This window comes from Oryzias melastigma, linkage group LG18, assembly GCF_002922805.2.
Source record: "Oryzias melastigma strain HK-1 linkage group LG18, ASM292280v2, whole genome shotgun sequence".
NCBI classification, from domain to species: domain Eukaryota; kingdom Metazoa; phylum Chordata; class Actinopteri; order Beloniformes; family Adrianichthyidae; genus Oryzias; species Oryzias melastigma.
Window position 1 is genome coordinate 6,213,297 of NC_050529.1, and position 15,218 is coordinate 6,228,514.

General features: G+C 40.9%; 1 protein-coding gene across 1 annotated transcript in view; it reads right to left on the minus strand.

The window, feature by feature from the left end:
- Positions 1-15,218, minus strand: part of exoc6b (exocyst complex component 6B) — a gene marked incomplete in the record, with an annotated part of 114,387 nt that overhangs the window by 89,484 nt on the left and 9,685 nt on the right. Inside the window, 5 exon segments of the mRNA XM_024287366.2 lie at positions 10,489-10,693; positions 13,044-13,089; positions 13,161-13,251; positions 13,325-13,372; positions 13,443-13,608. Of these exon segments, the coding sequence (XP_024143134.1) occupies positions 10,489-10,693; positions 13,044-13,089; positions 13,161-13,251; positions 13,325-13,372; positions 13,443-13,608 (556 nt within the window).

Genomic DNA, 15,218 nt, shown 5'->3' on the forward strand with positions numbered 1-15,218 from the left:
CGTCCCTAAATTCTTCCGCGGCCCGGTGGCAATGGGTCTGCGGCCCGGTACCGGTCCGCGGCCCGGTGGTTGGGGACCACTGTTTTAGGAGAATACACCTGTTTGTTGTAGGTATGAAAACCTTCCAGCTCAACCGCACCAGCAAAGACAGCAGCAGAAGAGTTCATGAGATGGTGTCTGCCTCATTTAGAACCACTATGGCTCAATGGAGCATCCCAAAACACGGAAAGAGATGAGTATGAAGGCAATAATATGGGACTAAAGTGACTAAAAAGGGACAAGAAGGTTGGGTTGGAAAGATCTCACTCATCTGAATCTAAATGAGTCGACCTCTGATTGGAGGATTGCAGGTTCAGTTCCCGCTTATTGAAGAGTCTACGGGCAAGACTCTGAACCAGACGCTGCTCCTGGTGGTTGAGGCTCCTGCTCTCCTGGATCAGGTGTGTTCAGCTAATTAGCATCTACTGAAGCAGAGCCAACTGCAAACCGAGCAGAGCGGCAGCCCTCCAGGAACAGGGTTTGGTGACCCCTCAAGGATTAAGCCTTTAACACTAGGGCTCCAAGTCCTCTATTAGAAGAATTTTTATTGGAGTGGGTCTTAAAGTACATTTGAGTTACGTTTTAAAATGAACCTATGGTAAACAAAATCTGCAAATGTATTTTGTTTACAATAATTGTAGATGTATAACTTCTTACTACAGTTTTCTCAAACATTTTCACACTTTTCTCTCTAGTTTAAACTATCAAAGTTCAAACCTTCATAGAAAAATATGTTCCGTCAAATAGAATGAAACCAAAGATTTATGCAGATTTGGAAAACTGAACGTATTTTGCACAGGAGACAGTATAGAGGAGCTTGATTGAAAAACGTCTACAGCCAATCAGGATGCAGAACTGTAAAAAAAATAATAAAATCCACAAAACAGAGATTTAGTTTCTGAATTCTCTCCCTAACTACTACAAAATGTTATAGTGTGGGGCTCTATAGCGGCCAGGATTTTAAAGGTAATTCACTACTTTTCTTTGTTTTTCTAAACACCAATTTGAGTCCAAATCTAATCATTAGGAAGATTTCACGTTTTTTGATGACTCCACTGTGTTCTGATGGTGAAAATGTGGATGTTTATTCAAAAAAAATTACATTTAAACACATTTTGTTGCTTGAAATTGTTTGACCACAATGCATTGTGGTCTATATTCGCTAATCTAGTGAGCATCGATGCATGCTAGTTATTCACAAAGACTTCTGGGAAATTTCTTGGAATTATTAGCTTTGGACAGCACTTGAAAAAGGCGATATAGTGATTAGGGGGGGGGGATTCTGACAGAGTGAGACTGCAAAACCGCGAACGCCCTAAACGCCATTTACCAATTTCACCGTATAGATGTCAAACAGGCCAAATTTAAAATGTAGCCACACACCGGTCCCACACCGAGCTCCCATTCCATCAGGAGCAACATTTATTCTGTGGGAAAAGCCGATCAGTGAGAGGAACTCCTTCAAATCTGAGCGTCTTTCCATCCGCGCCAAGATCGCGCCTCGGGGTCTTTCCCAAAGTCCACGTGCACGCTTCCTTTCTTTGCTGGCGCCGGCACGTATTCTAGCGAGTGCCCTTGACTCTCCCTCCACCAAAATGTGAAGATGAACATCAGGGAGCTCCATCAGAGCGACGAATGACGGGGATGATGAGAAAAGCCGCTGTGCGTGCGAGGGTGGACCCAACACAACACAATGCCATCTTTGATGTGATGCCCATAAACACAGGGGCAGTGAGTCATCGGACGATGGCTCCGAGGAACAGAATTGGTGGAAATTCAACACAGAAAGGTGCAAAGATGTGTCACCACCAATGTTTCCAGCTTTGAGTTAACTCCATGTAGGAACTAACAAAAAAAGGGGATAAAGAGGAGGTCTGTTGAAACATTTCGTTCCTGAAGTCTTTATTTCAACGTGAACATTAGCATAAACGGGCCTCAAAAGACGAGAGGCCGGCCGAGAGCATCTCCGCACAGACGTCTGCATCTACGTCAACCAGCCCCACTTGAGGGTCTCATTCAGCCCCCGTTTGTCTCCAACCATCCACTGGCATGCCGGCCTCTGCTACGAATGCCGCTGCGCTTTCTGAAGGGGAAAGGCATTCGCCGGGGTGCTCAAAGCCCGAGAGGGAACGTGCGTCATCTCACCAACAAACCCGCCGTAGAGACGGAGGGAAGGAAAACATGCGACAAAAGACGGGAGAAAAGGGGGTGGAGAGGACAGGAGGTGAAAGGAACAACCTGGGGGAACTTCTCCAAATGGTCTGAACGACTGGATCACTTTTTACTGCTTCTCCATTGGGTTTAGGCTCAGGTATCGTTTCTCCTTGAGGAAGGTTTCTTTGTAGACTTCGTTCTTGGTATATCTTGGTAAAAATCCTTCTGATTTCAACATTACGAGTGTTTTTTGGATGTATTCAGGTCAAATTATTCCGTGAATGCTTAGTAAGCATTCAATTTTGAAATGTAGAGCAAAATATACCCGTAGCAAATGAAAGAAAGTCTTCAAATTTCAAGTGAAATAGCAACAAGCCTTTAAATATATTCATCTACCTGGGGTTTTAAAGGCTAATTTAGAGTTTAGCCTCTTTTAGCAACATGCTAACGTTTCTGACTAATTTAGTTCACTGAGGAATGTTAGCCTATCTTGGAGTTTAGCTAGTATTTAAGCAACGAGCTAGCTATTATGGCTAATTTGGCATCTACTGAGCTTTTTTATGTTAATTTAGAGTTTAGCTAATATTAAACAACATGTTAACGTTTTTGATTAATTTAGTTTACTGAGTATTTCTAAGCTGTTCATCTAGTATTTAAACAACGAGCTAGCTTTTTTGGCAAAATTTGGCATCTACTGAGGTTTTTTCTAGGCTAATTGAAAGTTTAGTTTCTATTTTAGCTACAGGCTAACATTGTTGAATAATTTAGTTAACTGAGGAACTTTAAGATGTTTTGTAGTTTAGCTAGTACTTGGCCAATTTGGTATCTACTGAGGTTTTTTTTAATGCTAATTTGGAGTTTAGCTTAAATTTGAACAACGTTTTTGATTAATTTAGTTTACTGAGAAATTTTAGGCTTGTTTTGAAATTTAGCTAGTATTTAAGAAACAAGCTTGCTTTTTTTGGCTAATTTGGAAATTAGCTCATATTTAAGCAACAACCTAAATATTTTTTGCAGAAATGGCATGTATTAGGGATTTTTAAGTAATTTTACAACACATTTTTCAAAAAACTTCAGTGCTCCTTCATGGTTCTTTCCAGTCTTTTAGCTAATTTAACGTTTTGGAAATAGCTTTTGCATTTTCAGAAAATCCCTACAGCAATTAAAGTAAATTGTGTCACCATTTTCAGCAAAAAGCATTCACACTAGCATTATTGAAGGTAACTTTTCGGTTCAACGTATGCAAGAATTGTGAAGCTGCTATTGCAAAAGTGGTCAATTTTTTTTTAAATATGACTCACCCATTAGCATGTTTTGGATTGAAATAGCTTTTGATTTTAGAAAACATGAATTCCAAATGCTATAAACTCAACAAATGACCATTTTCATCTACAGAATCTTTCAAAGATCATTTGAAACGGTACTTAATAAAACTCCTGTTATTATGGAGAAGTTTGCTTGATTACATTTAATTTTGACCCCAACAGTTACTGTCTTAAAATTATACAAATATTTTTTGTATAACAATACACGGTGTGTTGTGCAAGAAAATGTTTTGGACAATGGTTTCAAGTGGTTGAAAGTTTTAACACCTCAAAAATGTTTGTTCAAGTTCTCCAAGATCTCCAACTTCTTGATTGTGAATCTTGACTGAAAAGTTAGTTAAGTTAGTGATGGCGAGTTCACACCAAACCCGATTCGCAAATCAAATTTCGGTTCTCATTTGACACATTTAAGTTTGCTCCTAGTTTGCAAATGGACTTGTCTGTTGCTGTAAAGCTTCCCTAGTGTTTTCTTTTTCCCCAGCTGGATCAGTTCAGACAAAACGGGATAAAATGACTTCAAGTAAAACTAATTTTCTCCTGCTGACTGATTGTGGACTCACCACATTCTGAATCTTAAGATTCACCAATAAACCTCTTATTTTTATTAACTTATTGGTATATATCAGCGTTCACAGATCCCAGACTCAGCCAGACACTCGTTGGGACTCGCCGGTCCATTCCCCTTCTTCCAGTGATGGTTCAATCCACGGATCCAGCCTGCGCTCTCCTCTTCTCGCCACACGCACACGCACGTGTGTGTTTAGTAACTAGATACCGGTAATCAATCTTCTTCCACCTCGCAGGCCCGGCAATCTGTTTCCCATTAGCCTGTATAACTGCTGAATACACAGCAGAAGCTCTGGACTCGTCCTCCGCCGAACACCAGGAAGAAAAACAGGAGAAAGCGAAGGAGTGAAAAGGACAGATGGTGTGGCGGAGAGAGCGAAAGACGAGAAATGATCAATGAGCGCGCAGAAGTGAACAAATGACACGTCGGGAGGCTCGGGTTTCCCCTCATCGCGTCGTTTTCTTTAATCCTTCCACTGTATCTTGTCATGTTTCCATCCCCTCTCCTTCGGCGACCTTTCCTCCCCTTCTCTCTGGCGCTTTGATGAAAGAGGATCCAGGAAAGCCTGTTTAAGTCGCCTAATTATGAGTAAGTGGACGCAGGAACACAGGACAAAGGTGTATCCTATTACAGAGGAAATTCCATCCACAACTTTTCCTTCTTACTAATGGATATGCCAGGAGTTTGCACCTGCACACGTCTGATTGCAACCTGACCTAATTCCTATGGTCAAATGGGGTTTTGGATAGATTTTAAATGTAGTCTACTGATCCAAACCTAGAAGGAGTCGTATAGTCTTACTTTAGCCTTTAATAAGTTTGGATTTGCATTTATGATCTTTTCTTAACAATAAATATGAATTATGTCTATTTCTAAAAACGTACAAAAGCTAAATACAAAAAAATATGTTTATAAATGAAAAATATGTTAGCTTAAGGCTATAAGCTAGCAAGTGACAGGGAGGGGGCGGGGTTGTTCTGTGTCAAGAGTCCCGCCCACAACCCAAAATGATATTTCTAATGAGCTACTGCCACTATATGTCTTAAAAACGACAAAGATTTTGGCTAAAAACGTCATAATTAAAAGATCACTGGAAACCACTTTAAAGAGTTTAGCAAAGTTTGGTGACGGCTGTAGTTTATTTTCTACTTTTATAGGGTTTTAATTCCACAAAAGTGTCAACGACAGGTTTAGGAATGAAGTTTAAAATGTATCTGATGTAGATAAAGTCACAAAAACCAGAACCTCATCTCCCTCAAGCTCTTTCTCCCTCTCTTCTTCATGCCCACATTCCACCTCATCCTCCCTCTTCTTCCCCCTCATCCTCCTCCATGGGCAAGTGGCAGCAGACAATGGTCCCATTGTAAACCATCCACTCTGCTCCATCTCCTTCTTCTTCCCCCTTAGAACTATTTATTTTCACATCCTCGGTTGAGGGAGCTGCAACGGCGGCCGGTTACAGAAAGTTAGAGCTAATTTGGAACAGAGCGCGGCAGAGAGACGCGCTGTCTGAGAGACGGAGACAAAAAAGGGGGATGGGGGAGACGTAAAGGAAAGGAAAAGGACGGAGGATGTCAACAACGTTCACATGCACAACGCTCTGACTGATTGTGTGCGCTCCCAACATCTGACAGAGCAACAGTATGGGTATGGGCCCTGCTGGACGGCTGGGGTTTCCATAATCTCCCTTGTAATTAGTGGTCGGGGGAGTTAGCGGTTAGCTTCTTCAGTGACTGCAAGTGGATTTTCTCCACCAGTGACTCTGGAGCTGTGGTCCAGGAACCCCCATCGGAGGGTCAAGGAGGGGCTATTAGCTCCATACAATGGGGGCCATTCGAGCATTGAGAAACAAATTCTTGCTCGTTTACTGTACTCAAGTAAAAACAGATGCTTTAACTGAAAAGGAAAGCGAATATTGAGCTTCTTTTTCCCCCCATAGATGTTCCTTCAACTGCGGGGGGGAGGGGTGGTGATCTGCATTAGCTTTGATTTTTGCAACGAAAAAAAAACGTTTTCTTTTTCAGGGGTAATCCTTCAGCGACATCTACAGGCGGACAGGTCCGACATCTGGACGTCTCTTCGACACCCGTCAGCATTCCGCCGCTCGGGCTTTCCCTAATAGGATACTTGACAAAAATCTCTTAATCTACCGAGGTCAGCGGCAGACAGCGCCAAAAATCCTTTATTTACCCAAGAACGCCCAACTACAAAGAAGAATTTGACCTCCCCGTTTAACCCATCTGTCAGGGCTTGAAACAGCCGTCGCATTGAGCAGCTGCAGGTGCAGCAAAGAGCTGCCGGTTAGCAGACTGTTGGCTCTATCTCTGCTCTCCGCCGACGTCTGGAGTGTGTAGATGGTTAAAGCTGAACTGGGGAGTCTAAGGAATTTACTGTCAGGCTACTATTGGCGAGGCGTGACTACAAACGTGATGAGCTAAAGGCAAGACTGAGCTTATAGGTAGAATTCAATGGACAACTCCTCCTGGTTTTCCAGAAATCCTGCCTTATCTGCTGCCGATTACCCGATCAGGTGCGTTTGGCGAATAAGGAGCTCCAATGGCAGTTTGGTTGGAGAACATGTAGGACATTGGCCCTCGAGGACTGACTTTGGACACCCCTGCTCTAATAGGTGCTGGATCCTAACCCTTTAACGCCGGACACGTCGCAGTCAACATCTAAATAACAAATACTCTTTGACATAATGTAACTCTTCGACCGTTGCCGTGAATCAGCCGATACTGATCCTGAGTAAAGCGACCTCTTTACGAATAAAAAGTGTTGCATGACAAATCAGATTTAGCTGATTGGAGAAAGTGTTGCTTGTCACCGAGGCAACTTTTCTCATAATCTGCTGGAATCATGTAGCATCCATTGTGGAAGAGTTACGATAGTCGTAAGAATGTAATCACTAAAGTCCGGTGTAAAAGGGTCAATGACTTACTCAAGTCATCAAGTGACTCTTTTTTAAAGGTCCTCGACTTCATTAGTCACTGCGTTTCTCTTCGGGGCCGTGGTTGGTTCGCTTTGTCCCAATAGATTAAGTCTAAAAATGGTACAAACTGCTAAGCGACCGTTGGTGTAGACCCAGAACCGTGGATGTCCCCAGGTAAGGGTGTTTACCGGGGGATTGACCGTCTACTCTGGAACAATCTCTTTATATTTTGAAACCCGAGGTGAGGTAGGTTTAAAGGCCAGATGGTACTGAGGGTGGAACCATGACCCACAGATTCCAGATAAACCATTTTACTGACAGATATCTGGTCATCGGCTGATGTTTTTAGGTAAAACTATTTAAAGGTACGGTAGCAGTTGACATACTTTAGCTTTGGCTTGACACGAACCACTAGGATTTTGGGTGTAGACTGGAAAAGTCAGTTATTCTGTGCGTAATTTAGTCCGTATCGAGCCCTGAACCTTGTGTTTGGTCTGTACTCAGACTGCCGTCAACCAAACAAAAGCTTGTAATCTCTTCAGTCATTGGTCAGTAAATTATGAGGGCGGAGCAAAGTAACTAGAGAAAGAATATTAGAAGTTTTATGCTTTGCAGTCCTTGTCAGGATGCTTCCTGTGTCCAGTCTGAATACACCCAAAGTTATCCATTAGTTACCAGCTTAAACATGCAATCTTTAAAGAAAAGATATGCATCTGTTCCCATAAAGATTTTAACGGGACGTAAAGTCTTTAAAACTGCAACGCAACTAATCCTTTCAAATCTGCCCAGAATGCAAAAGATTCCTTCAAAATGGTGTTTCCATTCTTCCTCTCATCCCTTCATCCCCAGATTCCTCCACACAACATCAAGGCAAATAAACCAGAGGCCCCAATCAGGGTGACAGATACCACAACAAACACACAAAAAGTCACACTGGTGCACAGTTTGCCGATGTGAAACAGACAAAAAAAAAGCGCTGAAAACGACGAAGGAATACGAGCGCGTTAGTCGACAAGTCACGGCCTCTCCTGCTGAGTCGATGTGCTCGATTACTGGCAGCGGGACCACAAACGCACACAAACGCACACAAACACACACAAACACACACAAATAAAAGCTGCTTTTGATTAACAGGCAGCCGTGATGAGGAATAACAACCAGTGATGGCATGAAGTCAGACAAGCATCACACAGCCATCCACACACATGGATACACACATACTGCTAACACAAATCTACACACAACAAAAGAGTGATGGTCACACAAAAGGTTGACAAAACTTTTCCTGATTTTCCTTTTATATTTCTATTAAAAAAATTTGAATATTAAAAAAAAAAAATCTTTAAATTGTCCAAAAATTACACAAAATAAACTGTTTTTATTCATTTTTTAGGGTATTGAGACTAAAGTGGAGCTGAGATTGTAAACTTCAAATAATTAGGTCAACAACTCAAAAGGTGATAAGCACGTTTCGATATTTACAGATTATTTTCAAATCAAACCATCAAACAGACAGAGTGAGAAACATCCAAACGTCTTTGATCAAACGTCAGTAAAACATCGAACTCAGTTTCGCATCCATCATTTAGATTCCCTCTAATTGCATCAACATGGTCAGAAAACGAGCAGATCTCTGTCAGATTCCCATTCTCCACCGTATCTCCACAAAGACATTCTGCAGAAGATTAAAGGCCTCCAAATGAAACAATGGAGATTGTGTCGCCTGTAATTAGGAGACACAAAAAGCCACTACAAAGACCTGCAGCCAAACCTCAAATTGTACATCGACGTTTGAAATCTGGGAGACATGGACTTCTAGGAAGAAAAAGCAGAAATTTTGTTATTTCAGCACAAAAAAGCACAGATTGAAGTTTGTAGAAGAAACGTTGTAAACAAAGTTTTCTAACACTAAAGCACGGAGGTGGGAGTGTGGTGACAAGGTCAACTACCTGACTTTTAGCTTGGAAAAAAAAACTGGAGCCAGTTTAATTCCTGAGGTAACCACTAGGCGGCTTATAAGACAAATACACAAACTTCCAGTATACCATTTTTATTTATTCATTTTTTTAACTTTACCAAAATTTGGGGGTGTGGCCTTGTGATTGACAGGAGACTGCATCAGATTTTACAACAAAAATACCCAAACTAAAAGTCTAATACCCAAAATCTCTATAATTCTGTAGTTTAACTTAATTTTTTGGGGTAAACTCTTACATGAACTTTATAAGCCACAAATGGGGGCGTGGCCTTGTGATTGAGAGGTTCGAGTTCCATCCTCCCTTCCCTAATTCAAAAGAAAAAAAGAATTACTGCACTTCCTCAAATGGCCACCAGAGGCTGGTTTCACAACATATCATTGATTAAAATTCTAAAAAGCCAAAATTTATGACAAAAATACCCAAACTTAAAGTCATATGCCAAAAATTCTCCCGTTTTTTAGTTAAACTTTTTTGGGGGGAAAATTGTAACTTAATTATTATGAAACTTGACCCTATGAATGACAGGAGACTGTAGATGTATAAGCCCTAAAGTAGTCTCATTATGTTCCAAAAACTGTCCGGTTTGCTGGTTTTTGTCAAACCTGAACCTCCACTTATCAATTTTAAAGGAAAAATAAAATGCTTCAGTTCCTCAAACACCCACTGGAGGCTGGTTTCACAACAACACAATGACTCAAATGTTAAAAAGTCAAACTTTACAAAACAATACCCACATTCACAGTCCATTACCAAAAACAATTCAATTTTTCCATCAGTTCTCAGGTTAGCTCGTCACTGCCAAGTACCAACTTCACTTCGAAAAATTTAGCGAAACATTAAATTGTGCAGTTCCTCAAATGACCACTAGAGCCTGGGTGGAGTCAACAAAACTTTAATTTTTTAACGCACAATAGCAAATTTTTGTATAAAAGCCACTTATTTAGCTCTATATTTGACCCTTTAGGTCAGAAAACATGAAATCATTACGTCTTTAATTTCTCCTATTTGTCCATTTATGGAAAATCAGGAATATTATGATGCCAAAGGCTGTGGGGGGGTTGAATACTACACACCTGGGTCATGTGACCACACCTTCTCTTAAATAAACAGGTGATAAAACCAGGAAATGCATTTTGGGAATGATGACATAAAAGTATATGGATTGATTAAGACCGTAAGGTTGCGTTTTGATATAGTTGAAGATAACACGGATAAAACCAGATTAAATGAGGGACGGGGAACTGAACAAAATGGGTCTTTCATTGATGAAATACAATAAAAACAAACAAAAAAACAAAAATTTGCACTTTTTTTTGATTTGATGGTTTAATGTTGCTTTCCAAGACTGATTTGATCCAAATGGTTAGTTTTCTAAACATATTCCTCATGTAAAAACTTGCCAACACCTTCAAGTGGAATCCCTTATACTCAGAAAACCGAACATCAGAACATCAGACGTGTTTCGGTTCCCAGCTCCTGGGATCTGCGTACCTGCTTGACGGCGGTCTCTCCGATCTTGTCCGAGTGCTTCCGGATGCTCTCCAGGAAGTCTCGGAGCTGGGTCATGGCCGTGTCCCGAATGTGGGTCCTCAGTTTGGGGATGTTCTCAGCCATGATGGAGCAGAACCGGTACTGGCCCGCCCTGGGGAGACACGTCTGCTCCAGCTGCTCCAGCGTGCGCAGCGCCGGGTAGTACCTGCAGTTACACAGCGGTTGCACATTCTTTTCTGCTCCAAACTTTGGGATAATATTTAATGTAGACTTATGTGGAGTTTAATGACCTGCTGAAGCCGTAAACAGCTGGTAGAACCTTTGGGAAAAGTGAATAAACTCCAAACCGATGACTGAAAACTAGAAGCATGCAGGAACCGGCACACAAAAACACACCCTCCGATGCACCTCAAGGACATTTGACAATGAGAAAGGCCCGACACACTTGACTGTGTGGAGTTTCGCTCTTGCAGCGCTCCACTTTGGCTGACCTCCGCCTGCTCTCTGTGAGAGCAGCAGCCTCGGGACACGGAGAAGAAGAAAAACACAAACAAAACGACTAATTTATGACCAACCAGACTCCAATCTGCAGGTCAGGCTGAGGGCAGCGCAGGAAGGAGACACGCAGGAGGCCCGAGCGCTCCTGTGTGCGGCGCTATGACGCCATCTAGTGGCTGGAAGGTTAAAAACTGGATTGAGACTTGGGAATGTTCAGAACAGTCCTGATAGTCTCCAAAAACACTGTAGAATAGATTTTATTGATACAGTTTCTATAACTTCAACTGATAATCTCAATACAAAGGATTCTGAACTGGAAAAAAGTGGTTTTGTTCAGAAATAAAACACTTTACTGTAGTAAGCCATTCACACGATTTACATAAACCGACGACTTCTGATGCAAAAAAACTAGGGATGGGCGATATATCTGAGCCAGTATCGTATCGGCAAATATTTGGATCATTTCAGTTCATCAGTATTGGACCGATACTAAAAAAATCCCCCAATATTTTTGATTTGGATACTTGTTTCCAATAGATCCTAATAGAAACACAGACTCAGACCGACTCGGACCAATCAGTGTCAACTGGCTCCAACATGGCAGCTTCCAAATCACAGAAAAATGGCAACAGAATTGGTTTAATTTAGCTGGAACCAGAGGTAAGGCATTTTTTTGAGTGATGTCATAGTTACTTAGTCCAGTACTCTATATGCAGTGTTATTAGGACACCAATTGTGCAAGTTCTTCCACTTAATAAGATAAGAGAGAAGCCTGTAATTTTACCTCAACTAAGAGAGACAAAAAGAGAAAAAAAATCCAGAAAATCACATCATCTGATTTTTAAAGAATTTATTTGTAAATTATGGTGGAAAATAAGTATTTGGTCAATAACAAAAGTTCATTCCAGTACTTTGTTAGATGCTTTTTGATGGCAAAGACAACAGTCAAATGTTTTCTGTAAGTTTTCTCAAACTTTTTCAGTTATTTCGGCCCATTCCTCCATGCAGATCTCCTCTAGAGCAGTGATGTTTTTGGGGCAACACAGACTTTCAACTCCCTCCAATGATTTTCTATGGGGTTGAGATCTGGAGATTGGTTAGACCAATCCAGGACCTTGAAATGCTTCTCATGAAGCCACTCCTTCATTATCTGTAATGCTGAAAGATCCAGTCAAGTTTCATCCTCAATGCTGATAGAAGGAGGTTTTGACTCAGAATCTGACCGTACATGACCCCATTCATTCTGTCCTTTACACAGGTCAGTCGTCCTGGTCTCTTTGATGAAAAAGTAGGTATGGTGTCTTTCTCTTCCAAACAGAGGAGTTCCAACCAAAAAGTTGTATTTTGGTTTCATCTGACCATAGGAGATTCTCCCAATCATCTTCTAGTGGTTTCTGGTGTCCTAAGACAGCTCTTTGGTCTTGGCCACAGTGGAGTTTGGAGTGCGACTGTGTGAGGTTGTGGAAACGTGTCTTTTATAGAGATAATGAGTTCAAACAGGTGCCACTAATACAGGTATTATCTATTATTATTATTATTATTATTTTCCACCATAATTTGCAAATAAATTCTTTAATAATAAGACAGTGTGATTTTCTGGATTTATTTATTTTTTATTTTGTCTCTGATAGATAAGGTATACATATGATGAAAATGACAGACTTTTTAAGTGGCAAAACTTGAACAATTAGTGGCTGATTAAATACTTTTTTGCCCCACTGTATATATAAAGTCAATGCATGTTGCTGATAAAAGCAATTCTGCAGCCAGATGCAACATTTTACTGGAGTAAACTGTTTTCGCAATTAACGTAAACCAAATATTTTGATAAAAGTGACATTGTACTGTAATAAGTGAGGAGAGGGGTCCCTAATTCCAGTTCTCACATACAGTCAATGGATTAAACCAATGATGAAGCTGCTTCTGTCCTCCAAACCTCCTAGTCGCTTCTCCTTCTCTGAGGTCGCCTGTCTGACCTCTTACAGTACCGGATCTTTCTGAGACAAACTAACAGACGGTGGTGGAAGACCGAGGTCATCCAGAACAGGAGAAAGTACCTTTTAGCCGACATCTGTTCCTGTAGACGGCTGTACATCTCCAGGACTGAAAATCAGAAGCAGACGGGTCAGAACGGAGCAGCTGGTCCAAACGTGCGGATGGCTGCTGGTCGTTACCGGGAAGGCAGTGTGTCAGCTTGTCTATGGTGGTGGCGATGTTCCTCTGCTGCACGCGGCACTGCTTCAGCTCCTCCATGGAGGCCATGAGCTGCAGAGGAAGGAGGAGGACAGGTGAAGGATGGACAATCAAACGCGGCTCCTGACAGCAGCGTTCAGCTAACCTGTTTGCCGTCATCCTGCAGGCGCTGGTTGGTTTCGGTCACCTGACTCTGAAGACAAAAAAGATAGAAGAAGTCACCTTCTGTCCCGGCAAACCTCCAACCGCTGCTCCGCCCTCACCTTCAGCTTCTGCGCCTCCCCTCGCACTTTGAGCAGCTCCGTGATGGAGTCCACGAAGCCCTGGAAGTGGTGGTTGCACATCCTCTCGATGTCTCTGTCGTGGTTCCTGATCCGAGCGTCCAGCTTCTCCATGAAGAGGCCATGTTCCTGACCGTCGTACACCGACCTGGAGCGCACACAAACACACAACTGCTCACAGGAACTGCACAACAACATCTCTTTAGTGACAAACCAAACGTGTTTTCATAAAATCCCAACAAAAGCACTAAATAATTAGAGAGAAACTTCCCTGGAAGCCCTCCTGCAGTAGCACTGACTGTCCACTAGAGGCTGCTACAACTACATCTACAGCAGAAGAACGGTCAGTGAGAAAAAAAAGACAAAAATGTAGTTTGTAAATCACATTACAGGGAAAGTTTTAAGGTTTTAGAAAAAAATTTACATAATTTATGAAGTCGAAACATTTAAACTATGAATAAGTGATAATACAGTTAAAAAATATATATATAAATGGAGTATGAATTAATTTAGTTTTAATATTTTAGCTGATAAAGTTTTGGTGATGCAGTATTTTAACTTTATTTAATTTAAGACAGAAGAAAATCCAAAAAATCCTTATTTACATTGTGCTGCCTTTATTGCAGCTTGGGGAAAAATAGTTTAAAGTAATCTTTTTGACATTATTATACTAACTCAACAAAATTACATAAATTTAAAAGTCAATGCAGGAAGTTTTATAATATAAAAAAATACAATTAAATGGGAATTTGAGCAAAGGGATGTTCTGATTTCCTGTGTTCCTGAACGCAGCAAGAGCTTCCTGCAGATACAAATGTTACATCTGTGTTCGACATGGATCCATGAATCTCTAATGTTCTGATTCTGAAGGGGAAACCCGAGCTGGAGAACAGCAAGCATGTTTAGAAGGAGAAACCATTTTAAACCAGTTTAAACCATTAGGTCAAACCAATTCAAACTAAAACATTTAACAAACCAGATTAAGCCTGATCAAGTCATGTCAAACCAGCTCAAACAGAACATAACCAGATTAAAACTGGTATATTGAAAAAACTAATTAAATTGGAATAAACCAGATCAACCCTGATCAAGACAAGTCAAACCAGATGTAACCAGATCAAACCACATAGAAATGGACAGAACTAGTTTAAACCGATCACATTAGGTCATACCAGATCATACTAGTGTAAATATTTTACATTGCATCAAACCAGATTAAAACTGGTATATTTAATCAACCAAGGCCACAACTAATTAAGTCTTATTAGACCAGATTAAACCTTTTACATTGGATTAAACCAGATCAAACCTGATTTATTGGGATAAACCTCCTAAAAACCAATTAAATTGGCATAAATCAGATCAACCCTGATCAAGACAAGTCAAACCAGATGTAACCAGATCAGGGCATATAGAAATGGACGGAACCAGTTTAAACCTGTTGCATTAGGTCATACCAGATCATACTAGGATCAAACCAGATTAAGCCTGATCAAGCCAAGTCAAACCAGGTCAAACTGGATTTCAAAAGCTAATATTGGATAAAACCAGATTAAACCTTTTGCACAAGATTAAACTGAATCAAACTCAAGTTTTATGAGACCAGATCAAACCAGATCGCACAGTGATACATCTGGTAAAACAAATTAGATCAGAAAAAACCTGGTTATTAGGGCTGCCACGATTAGTCGACTAATCGACGACTAATTGACTATTAAAATAGTCGACGACTAATTTAATAGTCGATTAGTCGTTACT